This window comes from Mangifera indica, chromosome 1 (assembly GCF_011075055.1).
Source record: "Mangifera indica cultivar Alphonso chromosome 1, CATAS_Mindica_2.1, whole genome shotgun sequence".
Lineage (NCBI taxonomy): Eukaryota > Viridiplantae > Streptophyta > Magnoliopsida > Sapindales > Anacardiaceae > Mangifera > Mangifera indica.
The window spans coordinates 559,797-586,324 of NC_058137.1; the positions used below are offsets into that span (position 1 = coordinate 559,797).

At 33.5% G+C, this 26,528-nt stretch overlaps 2 protein-coding genes and 1 pseudogene across 4 annotated transcripts; 1 reads left to right on the forward strand and 2 right to left on the reverse strand.

Annotated features, from left to right (window-relative positions):
- Positions 1-450: 450 nt before the first annotated feature.
- On the reverse strand, positions 451-4,863 carry LOC123229668 (protein NRT1/ PTR FAMILY 8.1-like). 3 transcript variants are annotated; one of them, XM_044655589.1, is made up of 5 exons: positions 4,768-4,863; positions 3,272-3,429; positions 2,936-3,153; positions 1,946-2,496; positions 451-1,463 (listed from the first exon to the last, which is right to left on the reverse strand). In XM_044655589.1, the coding sequence occupies exons 2-5, from the start codon at positions 3,375-3,377 to the stop codon at positions 632-634; spliced, it is 1,707 nt and encodes a 568-aa protein (XP_044511524.1). In that variant the 5' UTR covers positions 3,378-3,429; positions 4,768-4,863; the 3' UTR covers positions 451-631. The 3 variants fall into 3 exon arrangements, with proteins under 3 accessions (XP_044511524.1, XP_044511536.1, XP_044511532.1); XM_044655601.1 differs by having other exon boundaries at positions 3,272-3,416; positions 4,768-4,789; XM_044655597.1 differs by lacking the exon at positions 4,768-4,863 and adding an exon at positions 4,223-4,370.
- Positions 4,864-8,492: 3,629 nt separating this feature from the next.
- LOC123229692 lies at positions 8,493-11,032 on the reverse strand (annotated as a pseudogene).
- A 6,515-nt stretch (positions 11,033-17,547) lies between these two features.
- On the forward strand, positions 17,548-20,236 carry LOC123229538 (transcription factor DIVARICATA-like). Its single transcript, XM_044655420.1, has 2 exons — positions 17,548-18,835; positions 19,272-20,236. The coding sequence occupies exons 1-2, from the start codon at positions 18,393-18,395 to the stop codon at positions 19,768-19,770; spliced, it is 942 nt and encodes a 313-aa protein (XP_044511355.1). The 5' UTR covers positions 17,548-18,392; the 3' UTR covers positions 19,771-20,236.
- The last annotated feature ends 6,292 nt before the right edge of the window (positions 20,237-26,528 follow it).

Genomic DNA, 26,528 nt, shown 5'->3' on the forward strand with positions numbered 1-26,528 from the left:
CGTGGTCCAAGTGCAAGACCCTCGGGCCTGGCCTTTTAATGTTAATCTCAGTCTCCTTAATATTAATTTGTATCTTCTCCAAACAAGGGCTTCATTACCAACTCGTGTGTCAGGTAGGGTTAGATTTAAACCGAGTCGAGTTTGTGCTCGAGCTCGGCTTGATCGAGCCCAAAACCAGCCGGCCTTAACTGAGCTCGATCGAGCTCGAGCTACTCGTTAGATTTCCTAATTAAAATTTTTGATACAAAATGACGTTGTTTCGATCATGAAAAACGAGTCAAGCTCGAGCTTGAACTTGAACCAACTCTATGTGAACCGAGCCGAACTTGAGCTCGGCTTGGCTCGATCCAACTCTAGTGTCGGGCGAACTTGATTTGAGACAACCAAGATGATCAATATGTAGCCGAACTAAAGTCCCACACTTGAGCTTGGCTTGAATTTAGCCTACTATGAACCAAAGTTTCAAACATGAATATAGCAAACAGTATTACAAACACAAATAAACTGGATACATGAAGCTGTACTTTACAAGCATTTGGTCTGTCAATCTAAATAAAACCATAATTTATGATTACCAGAAACACAAGTAAAACTGGAACTCCTACTCATACTTCTATAATTCATTTCTGTGTCAATGTGCACGCCCTGTTGTCGCCTTGTAGGTATACCACTTGGCAATCCATAGATACACAAGGAAGTTTATTAAACTGAGGATGGCCAAGAGCCAGTAGAAATAGTCAAGATGGCCCCTGTTTAAATTATCTGGAATCCAACCAAGCTTTCCATGGCTTGTGGTCACTTTAGTCACTATGGTCACCAGCAGAGTGCTCAAGTAGTTACCTAATGCAACAGTTGTGAGTGATAGAGCTGAGCACAAACTTCTCATGTCATCAGGTGCTTGATCATAGAAGAATTCTATCTGCCCAATGAAAGTAAACACTTCTGCACAGCCAACTAGAAAATACTGCGGAACTTGCCAGAAAATTGACATTGGAATGTACTTAAGATCATAGTAATTGTGACTCCTGACAAAGTTGAGTCGAGCAACCTCTAAAACTCCAGCAATGATCATGGCAAGTATGGAAATGACAAGTCCAATTCCCATTCTTTGAAGCTGAGTGAAGCCTCGCTCATGACCTGTGAATTTACTTGCAAATGGGACAATGACTAGATCATATACAGGAGTCCAGAATATAACACTGAGAGTGTCGAAGAGGGAGAGAGATGCGGATGGAATCTGAAACTGAGGTCCCATGTGTTGGTCCATAGTGTTGCCTTGTAAAACAAACATGGTACTCATTTGACTATACACAGTTGCAAAGACGATTCCAGATGCCCATACTGGTAGCAATCTGATTACAGCCTTAAGTTCCTCAACTTGAGTTACAGTACAAAGTCTCCATGGGTTTGCAAAGCCCTTGGCACGATCGGTTGGAGTCTCGACTGCTGCCTTGTCCAAGAACCTGCAATATAACAATTTCATTTAGATGATTAATATGCGATACAAATTGAGAAACTGAAGGGCTTAAACTATTTCAAACATGGTTAAATATTAAAGCTCCAGGAAATGGTTCCGGGGGATCTGGCTACTCCAGTCTTTTTAACCAAATTGGTGATCGTGTTAACAGTATTTATCGAGACAAATATAAGTTCATAAAATGCAAACATACATGGTCTCATCAGGATGCAATTTTTCAGAGACTAATTCTACTCTGCAGCTTTTAACTAACCAACACAACACACAAACACTTGAGAAGTCAAAGCAACAATACATCTTGTGAACGTTATATTAGACTACTGATCAAGGGATTTGTTTGACTACCATACACTCAAAAAATTATATGCAAGTGAATTAGTAAAGAATAATTTAGATACTTCTATCTGATTGATGAATTAAAAAACCTTAGATAAGTCCAGGTTATGACCTAGCAGTTGATAAACTTACTTAAATTTATCGGTTGGCTCAAGTTTTCGGCTTCCTTGGATACTGCATTCCTCATCTGTAGTCTCATAAAGAAGAGTCTTATCAGCAGGAACTTTTATGTTTACTTTTCTAAAGGATGCAACTATAACCTGGAAAATCCTTGTAATTGGACTGCCTCCAGGTTTTTGTAACCGATACAACCGACTACCAGTGAAGAAAAACACTACTGCAATGGCCATCGCAACTGCTGGGATTCCAAACCCCCAACCCCAGCCTACATTCATTTGTATCCAGACCAGAACAGATGAAGCAATAAGCGCACCAACATTGATAGAGAGGTAAAACCAATTAAAAAAAGAGCTCTTCTTCTTTCTCTCAATGTCATCAGTTTCATCAAATTGATCTGCACCAAACGATGAGACACATGGCTTAATTCCACCAGTCCCAAGAGCGATCAAGTACAGAGCAGTAAAGGTGACTGCAGTTTGTGTCATTGTAGCATGGCAGGAATCCTCATTGCACCGTGGTTTCAATCCAGGGACCGAAGTAGTCAATGTTAACAGTGTCATCCCCTGTTAGTAAAATAAGAATTCATCACTTCCAGAAAAAAGAAACCTGTTTGACAGCACGCCTTAAGCAAAAATGATGTCTTGGCTCAAGGTTTCTAATTCCCAGTCTATATCAATCAGAGACCTCATAAGAAATGAAACTAAATTTTTGGATTTCTCCACTTCATAATTATGTGAAAGAGATAGAAGTTGATAATTAACAAGTAATGCCCGCAAAAAGGATGGAATAAGCTGTAAATTGGGAAATTTCAGCGAAAAAAATTCACAATGACTGAAAATAAAGCGCATAAGCTATAAAAAACGAGTGGCAAGAAGGGCAACAAATTTTACAATAAAATTGATTCATCAACATCCATAAACTTGAGAGGCTGAAAACTCACCCTATTCCATGCTTATGTCCTTTATAAAAGATAAGTATGTTACTTTTTAATCAAAAACTTACAAAAACATAGATGATTGAGAAAATGGCAATGGTCCAGTATCTCCCAAAGTAAGAATCAGCAACGAATGCTCCAATTAATGGTGTGACATAGCAGGTTCCTGACCAATTTGTAACATTGTTTGATGCAGTAACATTTCCCTGGTTGAGCTGCTTCTGGAGATAATTCACCAGATTGGTACTCATCCCATAATATGCCAACCTCTCACAGCATTCATTTCCTGCAAGAAATGGTAGAAATTGCTAGTGTTACATCTCAGGATAATCAAATATCACAAAGAATGAAACACAGTTACTATGAAATTTCTAAACAATAATAAAGTAATTGTCAAACCTTACCAAGAATAAAGCGGCACGCCTTCCAATTTCCAGTTTTCTCCTTATTAGCTGGATTTTTTTTTATATCCACCGTCCCATCTTTTGTATAGATATCTTCTTCCACCATGTTATCCTTTCAAATTTGTTTGATGTACTTGAACTTTTTTCTTAACAATCACCTACAAAATCAGCTGCAAAATTCAGTAATTCTCAGATTGGACGAATTCACATCATATGAATAAAAAACATCCAGAATAACGGTGTCATCTTTATACTAGGTAAACACAAAAAATCACCAGGCATACATTTCCTGGCCACTCAACAGAGCACAATGATACATATCAATTGAATCAATTCACCTACCTTATATAATCATATCAATAAAACTACATGTACTTATACTAAGCACTAATTTGGATGACTGAAGATTTTGAATTAAAGATAAAGTAATACTTAATACATAGCGGTGACATATCATCGTTGGTACTGAATTGATATTCATTATATGTGTACATAGCATCATGAAATCAGATTCACACATACACGTACCTATATATATGCATTCAAGATTATAAAGAAATTCAATAAATGCTTTTAACTAAGTTATGTCCTTAGTGGTAAGACACTATGAGACAGTCCCACCAACACTGATCATACTATAATTACAGATTCACAGTCTCATCATATCAATTGAATCATATTCACACACATATACCTACATATATGCAAGATTATAAGGAAATTCAATAAATGTTGTTAAATAAATTGTCATTAGTAGAAAGATAGTATAAGATGCTCTCACCAACAGTTATCATCATACTATAATCATAGATTACATACCAATTTAATCAATTCACCTACCTTATATAATGATATTCACACACACATATACCAATATATATTCAAGATTATAAGGAAATTCAATAAATGTTATTAAATAAATTATTAGTAAAAGATGCTATGAGATAATACCGCCAACAGTTATCACGCTACAATCTTAGAGTTACAATCTCATCATATAGCTTAAGCATGCGAGATAGCACAACCCAGGCACGCCACTAAAAAAACACCTTTTCTATCAAGATGATTTTAAAAATAAGGGTAGGAAATTATGAACTCCACCCAGACTCAAAACTTTAAGGAAATAAAATGATAAGAACCCAGATGGTCCACAAAGAGATTTTTTCATCATCAGCAAAGAATAAGATTCCATTTTATTATTATAAAACTACACAAAAGATTGTGATGATATACAAAAAAGAAAAAATTATCAGTGAAGTCAAAGGGCAACTCATCCTGACAGTGGCTCATAAAAATACTCATAAACACGAAGAGTCTGTAACTGTTATATTTCAAAAAATGGTAAGTATCAAACAAAATGAAGACATACAGATGGGCAGTTAGAGAAAATATTTCATAGACAGATCTGAAAAATAAGCAAGAAACGAAAAGATTTAAAATTGCATGCGTGAAAACAATGAAGAAGAAAATAGAGTGAAGGGTAGTGAGGTGGGTACCTGAGTGAAGGTTGAAGTGGAGAAGGGAGAGAAATGAGCGGAAATGGTGGTGGGCATTAATATGAATATGAATGATAAAGGCCAAATGACTATTTCCCACCCAAATTATGCTTAACTCTCAAAATTTTCTCTATTAACTATGAAAATGCCGTTTACCTACCTATAGACGGTTAAATTTAACGAAACCTTAACCCTTGAAAATTTAATCTCATTTTCTCCCATAAAAAGTTTAAAAACTAACTTTTCTCCCCTAAGTCAAGTTTGAAAAGATCATATTTTTCCTCTTAGGGTTTAGTTTCCAAACCCCTTCATTTTCTCTGGCGCCATCACGGGTCGTCTCTCCCTCCCGACCGTTTCTCTTCCACTGACGATCCTCTTCAACTCCACCCCAGCCCATCCAATATTGAGAAAAGTCGTTTGGGAAGTCGATCGTCTTCCCAAATGAAGACTACTCGTCTTCCCAGAGGACAACGAGTCGTTTCGTCTTTATCTGGGAAGATGATTTCTCTTTTCAGACGACTTCTCTTGACGCCGGATGAGTTAGGGTGGAGTTGAGGAGGGTCGTCGGTAGAAGAGAAACGGTCAGGAGAGAGAGACAACCGACGATGGTATCAGAGAAAGTAAAGGGGTTTGGAAACTAAACCCTAAGGGGGGAAATGTGATCTTTTTAAACTTGACTTAGGAGAGAAAAGTTAGTTTTTTAAATTTAGGAGGGGAAATAAAATCATATTTAAATTTATTTTTAATATTAAATATTAAATAACGATTTTATCCTCATTACTGTTAATTTTAACTGTTGATGGGTGGGTAAATGACATTTCTATAATTAATAGAGGGAATTTTGTGTATTCAGCATAATTTAGGTGGGAACTATGGTTTGGCCAGTGATAAATGGGAAAGAGTGGTAAATTAGGAAGTGAACGAGTCGAATTCCGCTTCCTACTCCTTCACAATCACACACACTTTGTTCATGACAGAATTGAATTGGAGTTCTGAATTGAGATTAAATATTATTATTTTCTTGTAACGTATACAAAATCTTTATTTAGAATTATTTACATATTCACCATTTTTAAGCCTTTTACCATATTTTTCGCCTCTGGTGGACAGTTTAACCATGGAAGAAGATCCAGCTAATTCATCTCATTATCTTATTTAATTTGTCAATTACTAAAAATTTTCAATAATCTTCCTCCTAATAACATTTTAATCTTATTTATTATATTTTAATATAAAATTATTATAAATTTTTTAAACAAAGGGATTGTCAAGGATGGATAAATATGAATTATTTTTTTAAACCGTAAATAGTGAGATTTTGTTTTATTACATGCTTATCCTAATTTCCATATTTGAACCATTTTACATTTAATATAATAAATAATAATGCATAAATATTCTAAATTTTATATTTAAAATAATTAATGATATATTTATACCAATTTGAGTAAGAACTGGTTGGTTGAGTTTAAATTATAATTAAATTAACACATAATTATTGATATATAATTTATAATCAATTATAAATACATATAATATGTCATCTAATCCAGTCTAAATACATGAATATTTGAAATTTCCAAATTATTACAATATATTAAATGTAATGGAGCCCTTGTGGTGGCGATTCGGATAGGTTTAAAGTTGGTTTTAACATCGAATTATAAAAGAAGTCAAATGTGTCATCAAAATTTGAATTAAATTTGATTCTGAGTATTCAAATTTAGATTAGATACACAAGCTCAAATCAATGATGTATTGTCAAAGATAAGTAATTAAACCATATATATTGAAAATATAATTTTTTATATATAATATAATATAATATATTTTTTAAATAACAATAAAATATTATAAATATTATGTTATCATATTAAAAAAATATCATAAATACTCATAAAATTTTAATTTTTTTTCAATACATTCTTATCACATCATCAATTTTTTCAAAAAATATATTAATTTATATTAGTAATTTCTATTTTTTACTAATAACTATACTCATACAATGAGTCTAATTTAAATCCGACCTAAATATTTGGGTTATAAAATTAGTTTATGGGTAATTACTATTTTTCAAATGTAATCTTCTTTTTAAATATTTCTTTGTTCTAAGAAGGAAAATATTTATATTTGAATTATAAATAGAGATAAAGATAGATAAAAAAATAACCATATTCATGTGATATCTATATATGGTTATATAAATAACATCCTTAGGCTTGAATTTTTCTCAAGAGATAAAGATCCCAAGGAAGAGTAGCACAATTGGACTGGAATACAGCTTTAAATGGAACACTTCCACATCTGCTTTTTGCTCAAGTGGGTGGGTAGGATTGTATTGTACGACTCTGGTTGCCAACCGCAAAAGTTTACCAACAAGAAGAGTACAGTGTGAAATATACTAAAGTCGTATGAACCCGGGACAAGCCCGAAAGCGCTTCCCGATTCTCACAATTATAAAAGAGTCAAAGACGATCATTACATCAAAGCACAACCGGCAACCCTTGCTTCCATGTACCGGGTTTGGACCGGGTTATTTATCTTGATTAAGGGGCTGGTTTAGATCTTTATCAATCTAATCTATCAAATTTTTAGTTTTCAATTTTAAAATATTAATTTGAATCAAACTAAAGTCAGTATGAATAAAAAACAAGATTGAGAGCACGATCCAATTCCCACAATTTTAGAAAAGTCGATCACTATGCTATGTCAAAGCATAAAACATGCTACGGGTTGGTGGGTTTGGATTGGGTTTATTGCCAAATTTTTTAGATTTGGTATAGGTATTTAAAGGATTGAATAGTCAATCTAAGTTTTAACCTGGCTAACCAATTTGACTAATAATAAAACTAGTTTAAAAGTAAATAAACATTATAACAATATTCAATTAAATAAAATTATAATTTAATAATATGTATTACATATTTTTTACTATGTAAATTTTATGGGAGATTAAATAAACATTAGAATATCTAGTTGGATTTTATTAATCGTCAAATCTTGATCGAATTAGTTTAATTTTATGACATATCAAATAAACATTAAAACATTAACACATACTAGATTAATTGATAAGTTTTGATTGAATCAATTTAACTGATCGATTTGATCAAAGTTGAAAAACATGGGATATTGCTTGCGCATAATTATCTCGTCAAAATTGCATTATGTACTCAAATGGCATTCTCGTCACAAGATTGAAGCTATAATACTTCTGTTTACATTGAGTTGCCTTTTGGGTACTCACTTCTCATAGAATAATGCCATGCGATGCAGTTGTTGACTGATTGTGAGGGCTCACCCCACAATTGTGCCCATCATTTTCAAACTTTCGATTCTTAAGTTGCTTCCAAGAGTTATTTTGATTGCTGTTGTGCCCAATTTTCATCACTTTCATTGGTTAAAGAAATTATAGGTCCATAATTGTCCACAAATAAGGTTGGATTCGATTTTAATTACTTAAATATTGAATATATTTAGTTTGAATTAAACATTAGATTTGTTTTTATAAAATAAATCGAGTTTAAATCAATTCTCGTATTTGAATTTAAATTCGTTCGAATATAACTCAAGTAAAATATTTTATAATGAAATTTAAATTGAACTTTATTTATGTTCAATCTAAATCTAATATATGACAAAGCAAAATAAATATGTTATTTAATATTTAATGATTAAAAAACAAAATTATTTTAATTAGTATATCAATCTCGGATCGATCCTCCACTAGGTCAATGCTTGTTCTGGGTACGAATCCATTGCTCATATGTACACCACCTAGCAACTAGAACAAATGCTCCCAAATTAAGGACGATGAGGCCAAAAGCCAAAAGTACCGTGGTTCAAGTTGTCTGGTATCCAGCCAGATTCACCATGCCTGGTGCTCACATCTGTAACAATATTAACCAGCATTGTGCTCAAATAGTTCCCCAATGCCACAGTTGTTAGTGACACAGCTGAGCACAGGCTTCTCATGGCATCGGGAGCTTGCTCATAAAAGAACTCCAATTGCCCAATAAAGGTGAACACTTCAGGACACCCGATGATGAAGTATTGCGGCAACTGCCAGAAGATTGACATTGGAATGTTCTGGATACGAGCTCCAGAGTTCCTGCAGCCGGCATAGCAAGACTGAGATGACTAGGCCGATTGCAATGCGTTCAAGCTGAGTGAATCCGGTTTTATGGCCTGTAAACTTTCTTGCAATGGGCATGATAAGCCGGTCGTAGACTGGTATTCAGAAAATGACACTGATTGTGTCAAAGAGGGAAAGTGAAGCTGAGGGAATTTCAAATGAGCTGCTGCCCATGTGAAGGTCCATTGTGTTGCCTTGCAGTACAAACAATGAGCCCGTTTGACTGTGTACAGCACAAAATATAATGCCAGTTGCCCATATTGGAAGCAATCTTATAATGGACTTCAGCTCCTCAACCTGGGTCACCGTGCAAAGTCTCCAACCATTTATGGAGCCTTTTATGCGATCTGTAGGGGTCTCCACAGCTGCTTTGTCGAATAAACTGACAATATAAATCCATTAGTACACATATTATGCATAGCAGTAAGTAAATTTGCACTTTGTAATGTTAACTATACCTTAAATGCTCTGTATGATCAAGCTTGCCGCTTCCTATGACGTAAGATTCCTCATCAGCAGCCCCATATAGAAGAGATTTATCAGCAGGCACTAGTGTCCGAATTTTCCGGTAAGAAGCCACCAGCACCTGGCAGATTCAGGTCAAGGTTTGGTTTCGACACAACTGAGTACCCGAGAAGAAACTTACAACGGCGATGGCCGTAGCCACTGCTGCGATGCCAAAGCCCCAACCCCAACCAACGCTTGTTTGCATCCAAACAAGACAAGAAGCAGCAACAAGAGCACCAGTGTTAATTGAAAAACAGAACCAATTGAAGAAAGAGCTCCTGTTTTTCTTCTCAGCTTCATCTGAGTTATCGAATTGATCCGCACCAAATGATAAAACACAAGGCTTAATCCCTCCAGTCCCTAATGCTATCAGATAAAGTCCTGCAAAAAATACTGCAATCCGTGGCCCTGTGGATGGCAAACATGTTTTCATCACATACTGGCTTCAGTCCAGGAAGAGATGCAGACATTGTTAATATTGTCATTCCCTGAAAGAAAAAAATTCGGATGCCTTTAAATTTTTACAGATTATGTCTAATAGTATTCAAATATTGACTTACAAATACATAAAAGGATAGAGAATATGGCAATTGTCTAATATCTTACCAAGTAGGCATCGGCTAGAAGGGCTCCAATGAGTGGGCATGACATAGCACGTTCCAGACCAATTTGTGACATTATTAACAGCTACAACATGTGGCTGGTTTAGCTTGAATTTGAGATAATTAACCAGGTTGGTGTTGATGCCATAGTAAGCCAATCTTTCACAACATTCATTTCCTGTGGTAGAGCCAAGATATGTTGATAACAAACTATTAGATTCTTAGGTCCAATGGTGTGACCCATTTTTAGGACATAGCTTGTCATAGTTTTTATTTTTTACGCTTAGCAACTAAAAACACGTTTTAATAACTTAAAAGTTTATGAGCTATTTAACTTATTATTTATAAATAATACAAAATATCCATATATACTTAATATATCTTCTATTGTCAAGAGACATAAAATTATCTCTTTACAGGATTTAATGTTTGAAGACAGGCATACAAAAAATTTCACATTGACAAAACATGAAATATGTTAAATATGCATAGACATATCACATCACTTAAGAATGATTATATAAATTCGATTAAATAGTGTGTGAGTTGTTTTGGAATGAAAATCTTAACAACAAAACTATAACAAATTATGTATTTAAAACTAATGATATCTTGAGCTAAATGATATACAAATCTTTCTAAATGATTATATCAAAAAAGCAAATGAGCAGAGAACTATAACATTAAAACTGTAACAAATTGTGTATCTAAAACTAATAATCTGTTGAACCAAATTATACACAAATCTTTCTAAATGATGATATCAAAAGAGCAAATGAGCAGAGAACTATAACATTAAAACTGTAACAAATTGTGTATCTAAAACTAATGATATCTTGAACCAAATGATACACAAATCTTTCTAAATAATGATATCAAAAGAGCAAATGAGCAGAGAACTATAGCATTACCCTGGATATAAGGACAAAGCTTTCAAAGTTCCTGTTTCCTTCTTGATTGCGGGCTTGTTGCAGAAATCAGTCGTTCCATCTTTAGCGTAGATGTTTTCTTCTGCCATTATTTTTTGTGTAAACACAAGACTTGAACTTCGTACAGGTGCGTGTCCGAAGAAATCCAGCTACATGAGCATCGTGCAACAAACTATTTCAGCCATGACAGTGTGAAGTTATGCTCTCAAGTCTCAGCAAGCTGACAAGAGTTTCATTTTAAAGAATAATGGGCACGCAACACTATCTAATCCTTGATGTATTGTTGAGTACTGTCATTATCGCTAGCTGGATGAATTATGGAAGCAACGTTCGGATGATTCTCTCTTCTCCAACTTGTGGGTTTTGGCACACTTTCGTAGGAACCGAACACTGGAAGTCTAGAAATGGAGAGTTATTGCTAGTTACCACCGAGGGACTGATTTTGTGTCTGCGTGCCTCTCATTTTATAAGTTTTGGGAGCTCAACAGTACACACAAACTCTCATTGGGCACGAGTAAAGCATGGGTTGGACTCAAATAGATGAGTTGGAATATATTTAAACCTTATTCAATCCGTCCGAATAGAATTCCATCTGGGTTGTTCGAGTTTCAAAGATAAACACAAACCACGGATAGCCTCTAACAGTAACCCCTTATGTGTCAATATAGAAGGAATTGGTTGCAATTTCTAATAATTACCACAATTGCTACATTATTGAAATAAAAAGGTGAAAATGATAAGTTTCTTAATAGATAAAAAAAAAAAATGTTCCCTGTCTACCCAAAACACAATTCCTTCATCTGAAGTAAACCTTAAAAAATCATAGCCTATTCAAGATAATCAGTGTGCAAGCGTGTGAATGGTATCTTTGAGGGCATTGGGTTTGGTTCTGTTAATATCTTTCTGAGGCCTTATCCTGAAAAACAGTATGTCTCTATTAACAAACAAAGCTTGGGCCACTTAGCGTAAAGAAATTTGGTTGTAAAAAGTGTTTAAAAATGAATTAAGCAAAAAGAAACTGGTAAACAAAATCAATCACACATACTAAAAATGATTTATGTGATTAGGCTAATAATGCATACGTCTACGATCACATTAGGTTTTTTATTGATTTTAGGGTTATAAAATGCAAGCAATATAATTACGTATTTATATAATAATTCAGGACAGTTCTTTTGACCCTTGATCATAAGGAATACATACAAGTTTGTAAGAAATGTTTTGTAATCTTAAGGCTGAAAATGATTGATTAAAGTTTATAAAATATACATATTGTTAGGGCAAAAATAATGTCCTGTGTGTAGGGGTGGATTCAAATTGAACCAACTAAGTTTCTAATAATTATTTAACTCAAACAAGTTAAACTCATATTAAAGCTCTAACTTAACAGTTCGTCTCGAGTTTGAGGATTCACCAATAATTCACCTCTTCTATATTAATATTTATCTCTCCGATGACATTGTTTAATAATTCAAATAAACTCAAATTAAAATTAAGTATTTTATATTCGAACCAACCTTTATTTGGGTTAGACTCAACTCAGTTCCACCCTTTGGCCTCACAAGATTTCTACATATAATTCATTTATTGCAGAATTCCCTTTTCAGTAGACTTTCAATCATTCATCTTAATATTTTGAAACCTTGACATCCCCAAATGGGATAAATAATTGAGGAGACACATCTTCTCTATCTTTGCCATGTCTGAGTTACATCGATGCAAATTGTACATACTTTAATGTTTGTGTACTGTATGAGAGATATTAGTCCTATCCTATGACACAAATTATTGGAGCTTTCTGATTGTCCAGTCCCTATTTGGTATCTTGAACCAATTCTTGGTAACCGGCTATCATATTTTCTATCTGCTTTTGGCTAAAACTGGTGGGTTTATTCCAGTTCTGGAGCCTGCACTGTACAGCAAAAATATATTAACAAGTCTCTCCCCATGCACTTCCAAAGCTTAATTTGCTAGCTCGTTCTTGACCTTTGAAAGGAGTGGGACAGGACTTTGGGATGTTGACATATCAGCAGCTCAATTATGCAGCTGCTTTGTAGAAAAAAAAAAAACCTTAAAGTATTTTAGCTTTAATTTGTATTATAAAAGCTTTAACTGCAAATCCGGGCAGGCATTGACATGGTTAATTTTTCTACATGAGTTTGGTTTCGGTCCTGCTCCTACCTGTACTAGTCAAACTATCTTAAGAGGCATCTTACATAGTTTTGTGTCGAACAAATATAATTATATCAGAGTTTGCATTAAAGAATTAAAATCAAAGATAAATAATTTTGTCTTATCAAAAGTTTGATGTTAACATATCATTAACAAATTTGAAGACCTAAACCATTGTTTGAATACTTCTTATTTAACTGCATTGTTTTGCCTAGGACAAATATAATTATATAACAGTCGGTATTAAAGAACAATAGAAAGTGAGACAAACAGAGTCCTCCCCTCCTTGAATCCACCGAGTGGTAGGAAAAGGGGACCAACCTATACTTCCAGCACTGGACAAAAATCAGAGTTCAATGTCCTTGGACTGGAATCCTGGACAATTTTTTACCCGAAAACCGGCAAATTTTACACCAGGTTTTACTGGTGAAATAACTCTGTATATCAGTGTGTGTCAGTTCTGGTCAAACAAAGTTTACATTTTTGTTTAATTATCAGAGTCCCCACAGGGCAGAAGGGGGCTCGATTCAACAGTTGTGGCCTCGGTTACAGTGCTTTTTTTTTCTCGGAAAGTGTGAGGTATATGCTTTTGCTAGTTGTACAAACCCCACATGAGCCAGTGCATCTGCATCAGGAAAATAAATAAATACAGAGATAGAGAAAGCTCCACCATTTCCTCGATTAGCATAATAACCTTGCATATATTAAACAAATATCATATTATGCTTAAAATAATGGAGAGAATATTTCCATTTATGGAAAGTAGAAACCCCACTTTGTTGAAAGAGACTTTCATTCCCAACCGCACTATATTTTAAACCCTTTTCAAAGTCTCAAGTGGGGGGCAATTAGTTGCATTAAAATTAAATATTACTGTAAGACTTTTATGTGTAGAACCTTGGATATTGACCTGGATAATTTGAATAATAAAGGTAGAACACTCAAACAATAAAGAGAGTACAAATTTAAAATTTATTGAAGATATATTAGCTTTAAAATTTAAAATTATCTAATATAATATTATAGACCAAATTTTATCTTATTTAATGTAATTGATTTATACCTAATTAAGTGAAAAAATTAGTTTTTGACTATATGTTAAAGGGATAGTTTAATATAAATTTGAAATTTTTTGATAATATATTAAGATTAAATTATTAATTTATCTAATATAATAGTTATGAGATCATTAATTAAAATTAATAATTCTAAATTAAAGATAAAATAATTTTTTTTACTGTAAAACTAATTTTATATGAACTAAAATGAAAATACGTGAGTTGGTGTAATTATGGAACTAATACATGGTGCCACTGACACGTACATTATAAAAATAATACAGAGCTCAATATTGAAGATAAGGGCTACTGTCTTCTTCTTCTCCTTCATCATCATTGTATTGTAATGTATTGTATTGGATTGTATTATATTTCATTAAACAAAAGATAAATTTTTTTGTTCAGCTTTCTGTGCACATTCTTAAACTGAAAGATGTACCAACTAACCATTACACCATATTCCTGTTATTTTATGCATCGGAAGACACAATTAAAAGTATGGATGAATTCAAGTTGAGATTGAATAAGAATTTATTTGAGTTTAGTTGGAATTCCAAAAATCTAGTGTGAATTGATGATCATGTTGTCAAAGAAATTGACACAAAAAATTGGAAAAGAGGAGAAAGAGTAGTCACAAATAAAAAAAAAATTATTGAAAAAGATGAATTTGTCTACGACTTTTGGATGACTCATTAAGTTTGAATCTGTTTAACTCAATCTTGAGTTGAGACTATCTCAATTCAAGTTTTACTTGTTTGGGTTTTGATACCAAATAGGTCAGAAGACTTATTCCGTCCTGAGATTTAATTTATTTTCAAATTTTTATCTGCGGAATTTTAGAAACCTAAATAGCCACCTGTCCCTACATTTCTAACAAAATTCTTAGTTTAATATAAGACTAAAACCATTATTTTTATCAATAATATTTAAAAAATATAATTTTACCTTATTTCTCTAAAGTTTTAAAAATTGCATTTCCCCCCTAGACTCATATTTTTCATGTTTTGAAAAATAATAATTTCACCCCCATCCTAGGGTTTGCATTTTCTGCATATTTTTATCCTTGCAACCCCCCCCCCCAAAGTTTTGAATTGTATAGTTTTACCCCCTATCCTTCACATTTTGTAGAGCCTAGACTAACCTTTTCCTTTGTCTTTGGCCAAATGTCTACCTGAGATCGAGCTAACGTCAATGAAGGCTTTTGATCGAGAGATGGGTGGCACATGATTAGGGTTCTGGTTTGCACGATTCATCTTCGATTGGACAAATCAATGCTCCCTCTCGCTTCCATTCAACGATTCAGAACGAGGAGATGGTTGTACTGTAATCAAAAACTGAATGAGAGGTTGATGACAGTGCAAAATTGGTTGAAATTGAGCTAAATCTCTCACTTGATTTCAATCAATTTTGGCATGGTTTCTATGCTAGAAAACCACGGAGAGGTAGAGGTTGACAACAATTTAGATCTTGGGGAAAGAGGTGGCTAGAGACAAAGGGATAAGACACTGAAAATATATGGGGGGTTAGATGAAATTTTGCAAAATCTAGGGGGGTGGAGAATGTGATTTTGAAATGCATGAAACTTAGAGCTAGGGGAAAACATCATTTTTCAAACCTGAAAAATATGAGTCTAAAAAGAAAATTGTCAGTTTTTCAAATTTGAAAAAAAAATAGTTTTTTAATAATATTATTAAAATAATAATTTTATTCTTATATTTGATTAAAAATTCTAATAAAAATTTAAAAACAGATAAATATTTGAGTTTTTAAAATTCTTCGTGTGAAAATTTGGGAATGGATTAAATCTTGAGTGGGAATAAGTCCTTAGCCTGACAGGTATAAGTCATGACTTGTCTAATTCAGCCACATATCAATTTACTTAAACCATCGTATTGTTTTTAAATGATTAGAAGAAATATACACAATATTAACATACCACAATTATGTTTATATATATTACTCTAATTTTTATTTAATTGTTTTTAGCTTAATTTAATATTAAAAGAAAAACATATATATATATATATATATATATATATATATATATATATATATATATATATATAAAGAGCATTGCTATTATAAGAAAATTGATAATTAAAAGAAAATTTTCTTTTCTTGTTGGGCCAGATTGTGTTCTGTAGTAGGCCCAAAGAATCAGTGAAGCGTATTAAATTTAAAAAACGACCACTTGTTAGACCCCACCCTCCATTGAAGCCAAACTCAATAAAAACTTTGATAATAAAATGAAATGTAATGACTCGTGTGTGTTAGTGGGGGCAAGTAGTCTGAATTCAACCAATTTTCGCTTATAATATTTATAAAAACTATAATTGAATAACTTAAAAAGTTTGGTCATTGATGAGATTGTTGAACTTGAGCTAGTGTTTGTTTGACATCTCATAAATTTTGAATTATTATGGAATCTTACCACAAATTATCAAGCTATTAAATATTAGTTGACTATATTAACGAAAGCAACCCCATAGCAAATTTGCAGCTGACTCTAAGGTATAAAGCTAATGATTTGTGAAAATGTATATTGTATCGAAAAATTTACGCATACAGAAAAAGAAGACGATTTCATTTAATCGAGTCTAATCATCACTCTTTTTTAGGTTGAGAAATCTATTTGTATAAAAGAATTCATTTGATAAAGTTTGATTATTACTCTTTTTAAAGTTAAGTCTGATATCAAACTGATAATATTTTGAGAGAGTAACTTAACAATCTAAGATAAGTATTATTTATTGTCCTATCTTATTTAAAAAGTGTTTAAATTTGTCTTTTATTTATCTCAAATAATTGGGTTTAAAAGGTTATATTTTTAATTTCAAAATTCATATATTATATTTACATAAAAGATAAAGAAAATCAATTGAATATGAAACAGATCTCAACTTTATTCAAAGAAGGTTAAAGATGATACAAAATATATACATGGATGGAGGAAGTTGGTTTCGTGTTGATTTTCCATTGAAAATTTTGTATGAATAATAAAAAAAGTAAAAGGGTGGTCAGAAAAGAGGCATAAATTAGGTCAATTTAGAGTCCCATTAAGTACAAACCGCTTAATCCAACAGGCGAAAGGAAATAGAATGGAGGTCTTGTTTTGGACAGAAAGTTGGCAACAAGGGACAAACATCTCACGTGCTACAGCTAAACGTCAACACCTTTGTCAAGGCGAGGTTTGTGAAATGACCAATTCATCCAGACCTTTCCTTGGCTTTTAAGTATTAACCAAGGAATATTGTTTTAAATTTGATTCAATTTTATAATATTTAATTTGAATTAATATTTTATTAATAATATATTAGTTAGATTTTAATAAATCATTTAAATCTAAATTTTGCTTGGTTTAAATTCATAGTCTCGCCAACGAAGCCTCTCCATGGTTGGCAACGAGGCAGCCAGTTACGGATTGTCCTTTCTGCAACTTTAATCTCATTGGTTCTCTGCACTTTCTCATGTATAATTATAGAACTTTTTCTTCGGCTCAAGCGCCCACAAAAAACCATATTAACCAATCACAACTCAACGCCGCTTACTCTTTTTTCTGCTCATTCTCTCTTCTCTTCTTTTTCTTTGCGTACTAAGTTAAAAGTTCAAACCCACAGCTTCCAAAAATTTCCAATCACTTCTTTCTTGACTCTTTCTCTTCTTCTCTCTGTTTTTTCTTTTGTTTTTGCTTTGGCCACCAACTCTGGGAAAAAAGCTACAGAAGCACTGTTTGTTTAACAGACCCGTTTCAATCATCAAGGACCTTTTCTGTTTTTTCTCAACTTCCTCTCTGTTTTCTGTTGAGTTGGTCTTCAATCTCACTTCAAGTTTTCTTTTTAGTGTGGGGAAGTTTCATCTGGGTTGTGCTTTGTCTCTTGCTCTGCTCGTGATTTTGTCTGTTTTTGGGCTGTGGTAATGGCTAGGGTTAATTTAAAAAAAAAAAAAAACAAAACTGAGGTGTTTGTAAAATAATTTTTCTCTATTCTTTCTCTAATTTTCCTTGGATTTCGGAAAGTTTACCTTTTTAGATTCCTAAATTGGTGCTTGTGTGAAAAAAGTTTTGCTCAGATTCCATTCAAATGCCTTGTTGATTCGATACTTCTTTGGTCATCAAAACCTCCATTTTCTCTGCATTTTTTATCTGAGTTTTCTCTCTCTTTGAACATTGAATACAAAGAGAGAGAAACTGAGTTGGGATTCACTCCACTCGTACGGTTCAATGAACCAGAAACAAATGAATCGAGCAGTAGAAGTTCTGTCTCCAGCCTCGTATCTCCAAAACTCAAACTGGTTGTTTCAAGAAAGCAAGGGAACAGGATGGACTCGACAAGAGAACAAGCTGTTTGAGAATGCTTTGGCTTTTTATGATAAAGATACTCCTGATCGATGGATTAAGGTGGCAGCAATGATTCCAGGCAAGACAGTCGGTGATGTAATCAAACAATACAAGGAATTGGAAGAAGATGTTAGTGACATTGAAGCAGGTTTAATTCCAATTCCTGGTTATGGTAACGATTCTTTCACTTTGGAGTGGGTTACTGGCAATCAGGAATTTGATGGATTGAGGCAATTTTATAGTCCTGGTGGGAAGAGAGGCACCGCAACTCGGTCTTCTGATCAAGAAAGAAAGAAAGGGGTTCCATGGACAGAAGAAGAACACAGGTATTATATTTCTTTTTAGTATGTTACTTTGCCTTGAAAATCTTTTGTATAACAATGGTGAAAGAAGTTAATTAGAGTTAGTTAGATAGCTTTAAACTTGGCTTGTCTCTCACTGTTTAGTTTTATTGAGTTTGTTTCATTTTTGATTGATGATCATTGGTAATCAGAAAAATATGGTTACTTCATTCCAGCTGAACTTTAGAAATTATGATATAAAGCTTGGATTTGTTGAAATAATCAACTTTTTGATTATTTAAGATATCTGATTGATCTTGTGAGTGATAAGATTCTAAGTATGATACAGGGTTAATCGGATGAATGCAGTTTATTGAATCTTTTACAAAGATATCTTTTTCGCTTGTGTAATTGTCTAGTTCTCAGGGGTTTGGTAAAACTCCAGCAGCTCATCACGTGGTGTTTAATAATTTAACTGCAGGCAATTTCTAATGGGTCTTAAGAAGTTTGGAAAAGGGGACTGGAGAAATATCTCCCGCAATTTTGTGACTACTCGAACACCAACTCAGGTTGCAAGTCATGCTCAAAAGTACTTCAATAGGCAGCTTACTGGAGGGAAGGATAAGAGGAGATCTAGCATTCATGATATTACCACTGTCAGTTTGGAAGACACGGCATCTCCTTTGCCAGAAAACGCTAAACCTTCATTGGCAAATTCTTCTATGGCTGTCATTCAGCTGCAGCAGCAACCAAAATTTACTAGCATAAGAAATGAGCGATTCAATTGGAAACCATCAAATGAAGGAGCAGCCATGGTTTTTAACCCGACAAATAGCAATGTGTTCATGCCCCCTTTCTGTGGGATATCTTCTAATGCACCTAAATTGCAAGAGCAAAATCTTCTTGGTGGAACTCTTAATGGATCTCAGTTTGACATTTACAATGCATTTTATCAGATGCAGTCAATGCAACATCAGTAATTCATAGATAAAATGGAGTTCTAAGGATATTTAATAGCCAATTCTTATTCAGTGCCAGTGATATCAGATTACTCTGTCCATGTAACATCTTGGCTCTATGTGAATATGTCAATGAAGCTTGGAACAAGTCCCTGAAGAAATCAATTAGATTCTGCTGTGATTTGCCATTGGAATACTGGAGCATTGAACCATAAGAGTAGCCTATCTACAAGAAGCTTGATTTTTTGTTCTTGTGCACTGGTGATATCCTTGCAGTATTTGTTGGTTGTCAGAAGGCATTCTCTTATTGAGCTTGTTTGTATTTTATGAATATTTCCATTTAGGTAAGAGCCATGTACTAGATGATCTAGATGCTGAAATGGTTAAATTAGATGATACAGTCTCCAACCATTCTGAGTAGCTTCATGTAAATTATGCAACTCCCAAATTTGCATGGTTGATATAATAAAGGCATCTGTAAGAATAATATCATCTAGGTTGATTTATAATCTTTAGGATATTTAGGGCAAGCAGAATTTTCCCTTTTTACCATTTTAATATCTTCATAGGTCATGAATTTCGTGAAGCATTTAAAGCAGGATCTCTCAAAAATGCATATCCATTTCTTAGTTCAAATCGTAAGTTCCTGTGTAAATTCTAGCTATGTATATCACTTGCTTCAAAACTTACATTTGCAGTTCATAACATTCAGAGTTTAGTTTCATGTACATGCGGCTATGGAAATGAAGTGGAAGCAGTTGATTTGGACACTGGGCCAAGTCATGCGATGCTTCGGACCAATTTTGCTGAGTCATGTTGCATTCTGTCTGATGACATTAGTTTAATGAAATGCTTTATTCTGATGCCTTTTTGCTATAGTGTAAGTTTATACATTTTATGGCAATTAGTTGACTGAATTAGGACGCTCGAATCTTGACCAAAGCCAAGACTTGACAGCCACTAACAGAAGCATCTCATGCTTCATTGTGTCTTTAATGTTGATTCTCTTCTTGAAGATGACGTACTGTATTTTATGTTTTACCCTTCTAATGCATCAGATAATGGATAGGAGATCACATAGATTCATCACGTAATGATCAAACTGAACAATGGAGGCCTGTGTTGTAACAACCTAGCCATCATATTGTCCGTTTGAGATGGATTTTGTAACCTAAAATTCGTTTTGACAGTTTACAAACTTAAAACTATTTCAATGTGGATTTGTCTAGTGAAGTTGCACAGATTCTGCAGAATCCACTTACTAATCATCAATTGAATCTTGGTTTAATGATTCTTCTAAGTTTAACATGGTGATTAAACAAATCTTGATGGCTGCTTTCAAGTCTTGTGCCCTGTTTATTTAATGAGTGGCTTGCTTTTACACACTGCTCTTCTTTACAAAATAAGAAAAGCCACACTGCCTTTCTCCATCTTCTTTTTTCTTTTGTAAAGATCCGGGAATTGGCCTTGGATTCTTGCATTTGGTTAGTAAATATTTTCGTGGAAGTTCTTTCTGTCAAAAGCACTTTGATTGCATGAAATATTTCCCTAGTCAAGTTGGAGTGGAAATAGAGAATAGGTGATGTGACTGGTAACTAATATCTCAAACATTCCCAGTGCGCTTTAATGATCTCTAATTGACCCTAAATCTGCAAACAACAGTAGTTTAAACCCTTAAGCTGCTGAAGTTTGGTAGCATAATCAATGGCATTGCAGGAATTCCACTACCACCAGAAAGCAGGGGTGGATTAGAGCTAGTGTTTCATGTCGAAAGCTCATTTCAAATTGTTTATTTTTTGGTAATACTGTTTATCTAATCAATAATACTCCAATGATACTTTGTATTAGTTTAAATGAGTTCGAATTTGAATTAGACATTGAGGGTCCAAGCCAATTTGAATCCCACCCCTACTTAAAATGTTAATTGCTCCAAAAATTGATGAAAATTCATGTAAGGTCTCCGCATGATTAGTATTTTGCCCTGTTTCTTTCTAACAACAAAATTCTGAACAAGGATCATTTGTGATTGATTTCTAGTACAATAGCATGTGTTTTTTTAATATGTCAGCGGTGGAGATGGACTGTTGTGATCAGTGTTCACCACATGATTGACAGCTCGACTTGTTTGCTATTTGGATTGATCGACAGTTGAATTCAAATTTGGGCTTCAGTTTGGTTTAAGTTTGACTCAAATCTTCCTCTAATGATATTATTTGTCTTGTTGATAATATTGTTTACTATGTTGATGACTCTTTGATGATATCTTCCATTAATTTAAATTCAAGTTAATCATTATGAATTTGAGTTGAATTTAAATCAGCTTATATTCGAATTTGACTCAATTCAAATTCAGCCCTATTGTATATAGTTCAAGTGATTTTGGTAAATCTTTTGATCCAATCAAATTCTGTGTTGTCTCTTTCTTTTGTTTTTCTTGGTTCAAATTGATGTTGGCACTAAAAATCAGTTGTAGCTCAAGCAACATTCAAGCAAAAAGCTTGGTGCCCACCGTATTGCTTGCACATAATTTTGGACCCACCCACTAGACAAAACTATTTAAGGCAACATGAATACTTTTTGATAATTGACAAAACTACCCACTTTCTCTTGAAAAAGAATACTTTTTGAAAGTTGCAGTGGAAAGCACTTTGGCTACTCTATCATAATTTCCATCAAACACTTTGGTTGATTTAAGACCACATACCCCAATTCCCACTTTGTTTTCTTTCTCTCTTTTGTTTACCAATATTATTATTCTTCTATGATATTACATATGTTTGGCTTAAAAAACTAGAGGTGGATATCAACTGAGTTAAACTTGAACAACGACCACTTAAATTAAGCTTAAATCTAGAATAAATAACTCAAGTTCGGCTCACTTGAATCAATGATGAGTTTATTAGAGAAGTCATAAAAAAAAAAGATAAAAATTTGTTGGAGATTAAAAAAAGTAACTATTGAAGAAGAAAAATTGTTGAAGAAGTTATACCTGTCAATAACTTTCTGATGACTTGATTAAATTGAGTTGGTTCAACTTATCATTAGCCCGAGCTAAGAAGAAAAGTTATAAAATATGAAAAGTAGTTACAGAAGATGAAAAATCATTGAAGAATTTAATCAATAGAAAACTCAATCAAATTAAGTTAGTTTGATTTGAACTCAAATTGAAGCTATCCAAATTCAAGTTTGGCTCATTTAATCTATAGAACGAATCAAACTTAAGCCAGCTCAACTTGAAACCAATCCCTGATAGAAACTACATTGAATAGTTATAAAGGAAAACAAAAACAAAAGAACCTACAAAAAGGAAGAGAGCTCATATGGGAACTTTATTTATTCATTTATTTTTCATGGTGCATATTGTAGGCCCTTGGGTATCTAAGAATGATCCCTGATGGGTGCTCTAGGCTTAGGATTTTGAAATCATGTACCTATAATTCATCCCAACCAACAAACACACAAAATTTTCCAACAGATTTTGTGTCCAATTCCAAACAAGTGGAACAAATTTACTTATCATTCATCTATAGGAAATAAAATTAGATTGCATTAAACACACTGAAATGTTCCATCAGCTTGATAGCAATTAGCCATTTCCCTCTTGGGTATTTTCAATGAAAAGCTAGCTTCTTGATGGGATTCTGCATTACACAACAAGAGTTTTACAGGATAATAAGCTGTGATATGTTTCAGTTGAGATGGTGATGGCAAGGTACATTGTCTTTTCATGTCTTTCTTTTCTTCATTTTTCTAGCCACAAACTCAAAGTTTTCATCCAGACTTGCTCTCTGTCAAAATAAAAATCTATCTTCCTCATTTTTAAAATACAATACTAAGAATGAGTTTATCACTCAATCATGAAATTTAGAATATTTATAAAAGGTTGAAAACAGTATTATTATAATTAGGTCAGACTTTTTTGAGTTTTTCTCGGTCTGACTAGTTGGATCAATAGTCAGATTAGTGAACTTACACACGATGTTGCATCATCTTTAATAAATGTTGGAACTCTCATTCAAATCGAGCCCTAACATCTGAAAAAGTACGACATATGGAATTGTCAACATATCCCTGAGCCACATGCATTAAAATAAGTGGTTTAACCATAAACTGATGCTATCAAAACTATTATACTGTTCAATTGAACTGAACTAGTCATTGCATCCTGATTAAATCAGTTTGACTGACTGGTCCGTCTGATTTTCATGACCATGCTTGAGAGTAAACTTTTTGTGCAGATTAATAAAGATATGAAGCAGAAAAATCTGGAGTGCAAAATTCATGTTTAACCTATCAAGTGAAAAAGGCAGTGGAAGCAAAAGTCCAACAACAATGATAATTCAATAAGTCGTTCCTTCAGCCTTGACCCATCGATCAATCATTCATGGTGAAGTGTGAAAAGACTAAGCAGCTGCGCAGAACACTGCCTTTTCCCGAGTCTTTATCTGTTTGTCATTTATGCTAAAAGCAATATACTTGATGCACAATCAACTTCTGCAATTCGATAATGACCTGATACTATCATGCTGACATAAATTAAATGCTATAATTCAGTGCCATTTAGAGATATTTAGACATTTTAAGCATGAAAATTTTTTAGGTTGTTTTATAGTTTACGGTAAAAGTACATGCTTAACACTTAAGGAGAGCCTGTTAACATCTCCATAACTGCCAAAAATTATATGTTTTCGTTACATTGGATGCATTGGATACAAAATTTGTCACGATTACAATTGAAAGATATGATGATACCACATTCCAAAAGATAGATATTAAGATTTAAAAACTCAATGCCATATAAATGTGTCTTAACCGTTTATAAACTCACAAGTTTTATATATTATCTCCAAACGATATGAGATGTTTGTTCACACTGACAATGCTCTTGTGATTTGTGAATGGGATTTATCTGGAGGTGTTGCATCATTTTTATCCTGAAGCATATGATATTGATCATACCTTGGAATGTCTGTTTTATTTATCTTCAGTACGAGCAATCCCATAACTGGCCAGATCAACTGACGACCCAATTAGCATTTTACTGCATTCATTCAAATTAGAATTCATGATTTAATGCGTTTGAAGCTCTTGAGAAATACTTTTAGTTCATTCAATTTTCCCATGCTTGATTAACTACACATCAATGGACTTGGCAATGTTATTAGATGACGCTAAAATTAAGTCTGAAAAATGAAAAATTTATTTTGTTGCCGATGATGAAGAACAGATATAGTCTAATGAATTGAACTCTTAGTAGATTACAAATAGGGTTGGATTTGAACTGATCTAAACTCAAACAAGGGTTAATCTGAGTTTGGCTCAATTGAATTATCGAGAAAAAGAAGAACAGCCAGCAATGCCTGCACAGCAAGATGGCTTGAACCTAGCCGAACCATGATCTGAATTTACATAGCTCGGATAGAATCCACTCCTGGTTGGAAGCCACATATTACCACTGAGTCATTAACTTGTTCATTGATTAGATTAGTTACGTCTGAAGCTTCATAGACAAATTCATTAATCTTCAGCAAACAGGCCCAGGAGTCGAGGCCCATGCCAATTCTCTATAGAAAATCAGCCCCTTGACACCCAAAGTAGCCATACGACTAAACCGACTTTTTTTTTTTTTTTTTTCTCCCCTTTGATTCCAGATTCCGAAGAAAATGAACAGTCTTGAATTTTAGTTACAGTACTTAATTTTGGAGGATATCCTAATTTATTCAACTCAGGCAGGGTTTTATATCATATTTAGTACAATAATCTAATCTACTATTAATATATAACATGTTTTGAACATAAAATTCGTTACGATTTTTCTTTTGAGTTGTTTATAATTCCAAATATATCTTGACAATTTAAGAGAATATTCATGCATGTCTAATACTTCTCACATAATTTAACTATATATGATTCACCCGAGTGTTATAGGTACATTTGAGCCAACACGACTCATCCTACTTGTATATATATATAGAATTAAAGTAACATTTCAATGTCCAAAACCGTTACTCAGAAGAAGAAGTGGTCATCATGGATTGATTTATTTGCATGCATTATCTAGTTAACGTCACAACTGAGGAAGTCTGGACTCTAGATTAGATTTTAAGACCTCCTGCTACACAGAAATGTTACACACAAAACATCAGCACAAAAGTTCAACATTTTAATTAACTATATATCTGAGTGACTAACTATTTAAAAAAAAAAAACCTGTAATAGTATACCTAGTTTCATGACTATGAGCAAAGTCTTTATACAAATAGTATGCTCAAGAGAGAAGAAAATCATATAATTATTTGTCTTTAATCCCACATGCAGTGTACAGGTCTACTTCTTCTCAGTGATAAAAAATGGCCTAGTGTGCTATAATTAAGAGCCCCAGGTCCTAATCTGCACACTTGTACGTGGGCTTATTGGCCACAGAAAATTTTTGTTTATATTCGATCATCTCAGTCAATACTTTGTATTGTATCGATCTTGAGTAATTATTTATTTTTCGGGGTGCATGCTCGCCGCTTGCCTCTTAACGATGATCCTACACATCAGAAACTCTAATACATGATCTTAAGCATGTAAATGATTAATTACAGAAAACAATGAAATAATTCAACAAAATTCAATTGAAGAGGTTCCTTCTGTCACCGTGGGCGGTCTTTATCAGAAGGCAGTGGACCTAATGGAGGTGGCCCAGGTTTGCTTTTAAAAACCTCGTCAACCATTAATTGGTCGGAAGATTCATGAATGTAAACTTAATATTTCGCTCGACTCCTCCTGCCCTT

Excerpts from the sequence above, each read along its gene's own strand:
- LOC123229668 (XM_044655589.1), bottom strand. The coding sequence starts at position 3,377 with ATGGTGGAAGAAGATATCTATACAAAAGATGGGACGGTGGATATAAAA. Across the intron at positions 2,497-2,935 it reads TCTCAATCATCTATGTTTTT|GGGATGACACTGTTAACATT; the intron begins GTAAGTTTTTGA and ends TTTTACTAACAG. Across the intron at positions 1,464-1,945 it reads GAGCCAACCGATAAATTTAA|GTTCTTGGACAAGGCAGCAG; the intron begins GTAAGTTTATCA and ends GTTATATTGCAG.
- LOC123229538 (XM_044655420.1), top strand. The coding sequence starts at position 18,393 with ATGAACCAGAAACAAATGAATCGAGCAGTAGAAGTTCTGTCTCCAGCC. Across the intron at positions 18,836-19,271 it reads TGGACAGAAGAAGAACACAG|GCAATTTCTAATGGGTCTTA; the intron begins GTATTATATTTC and ends ATTTAACTGCAG.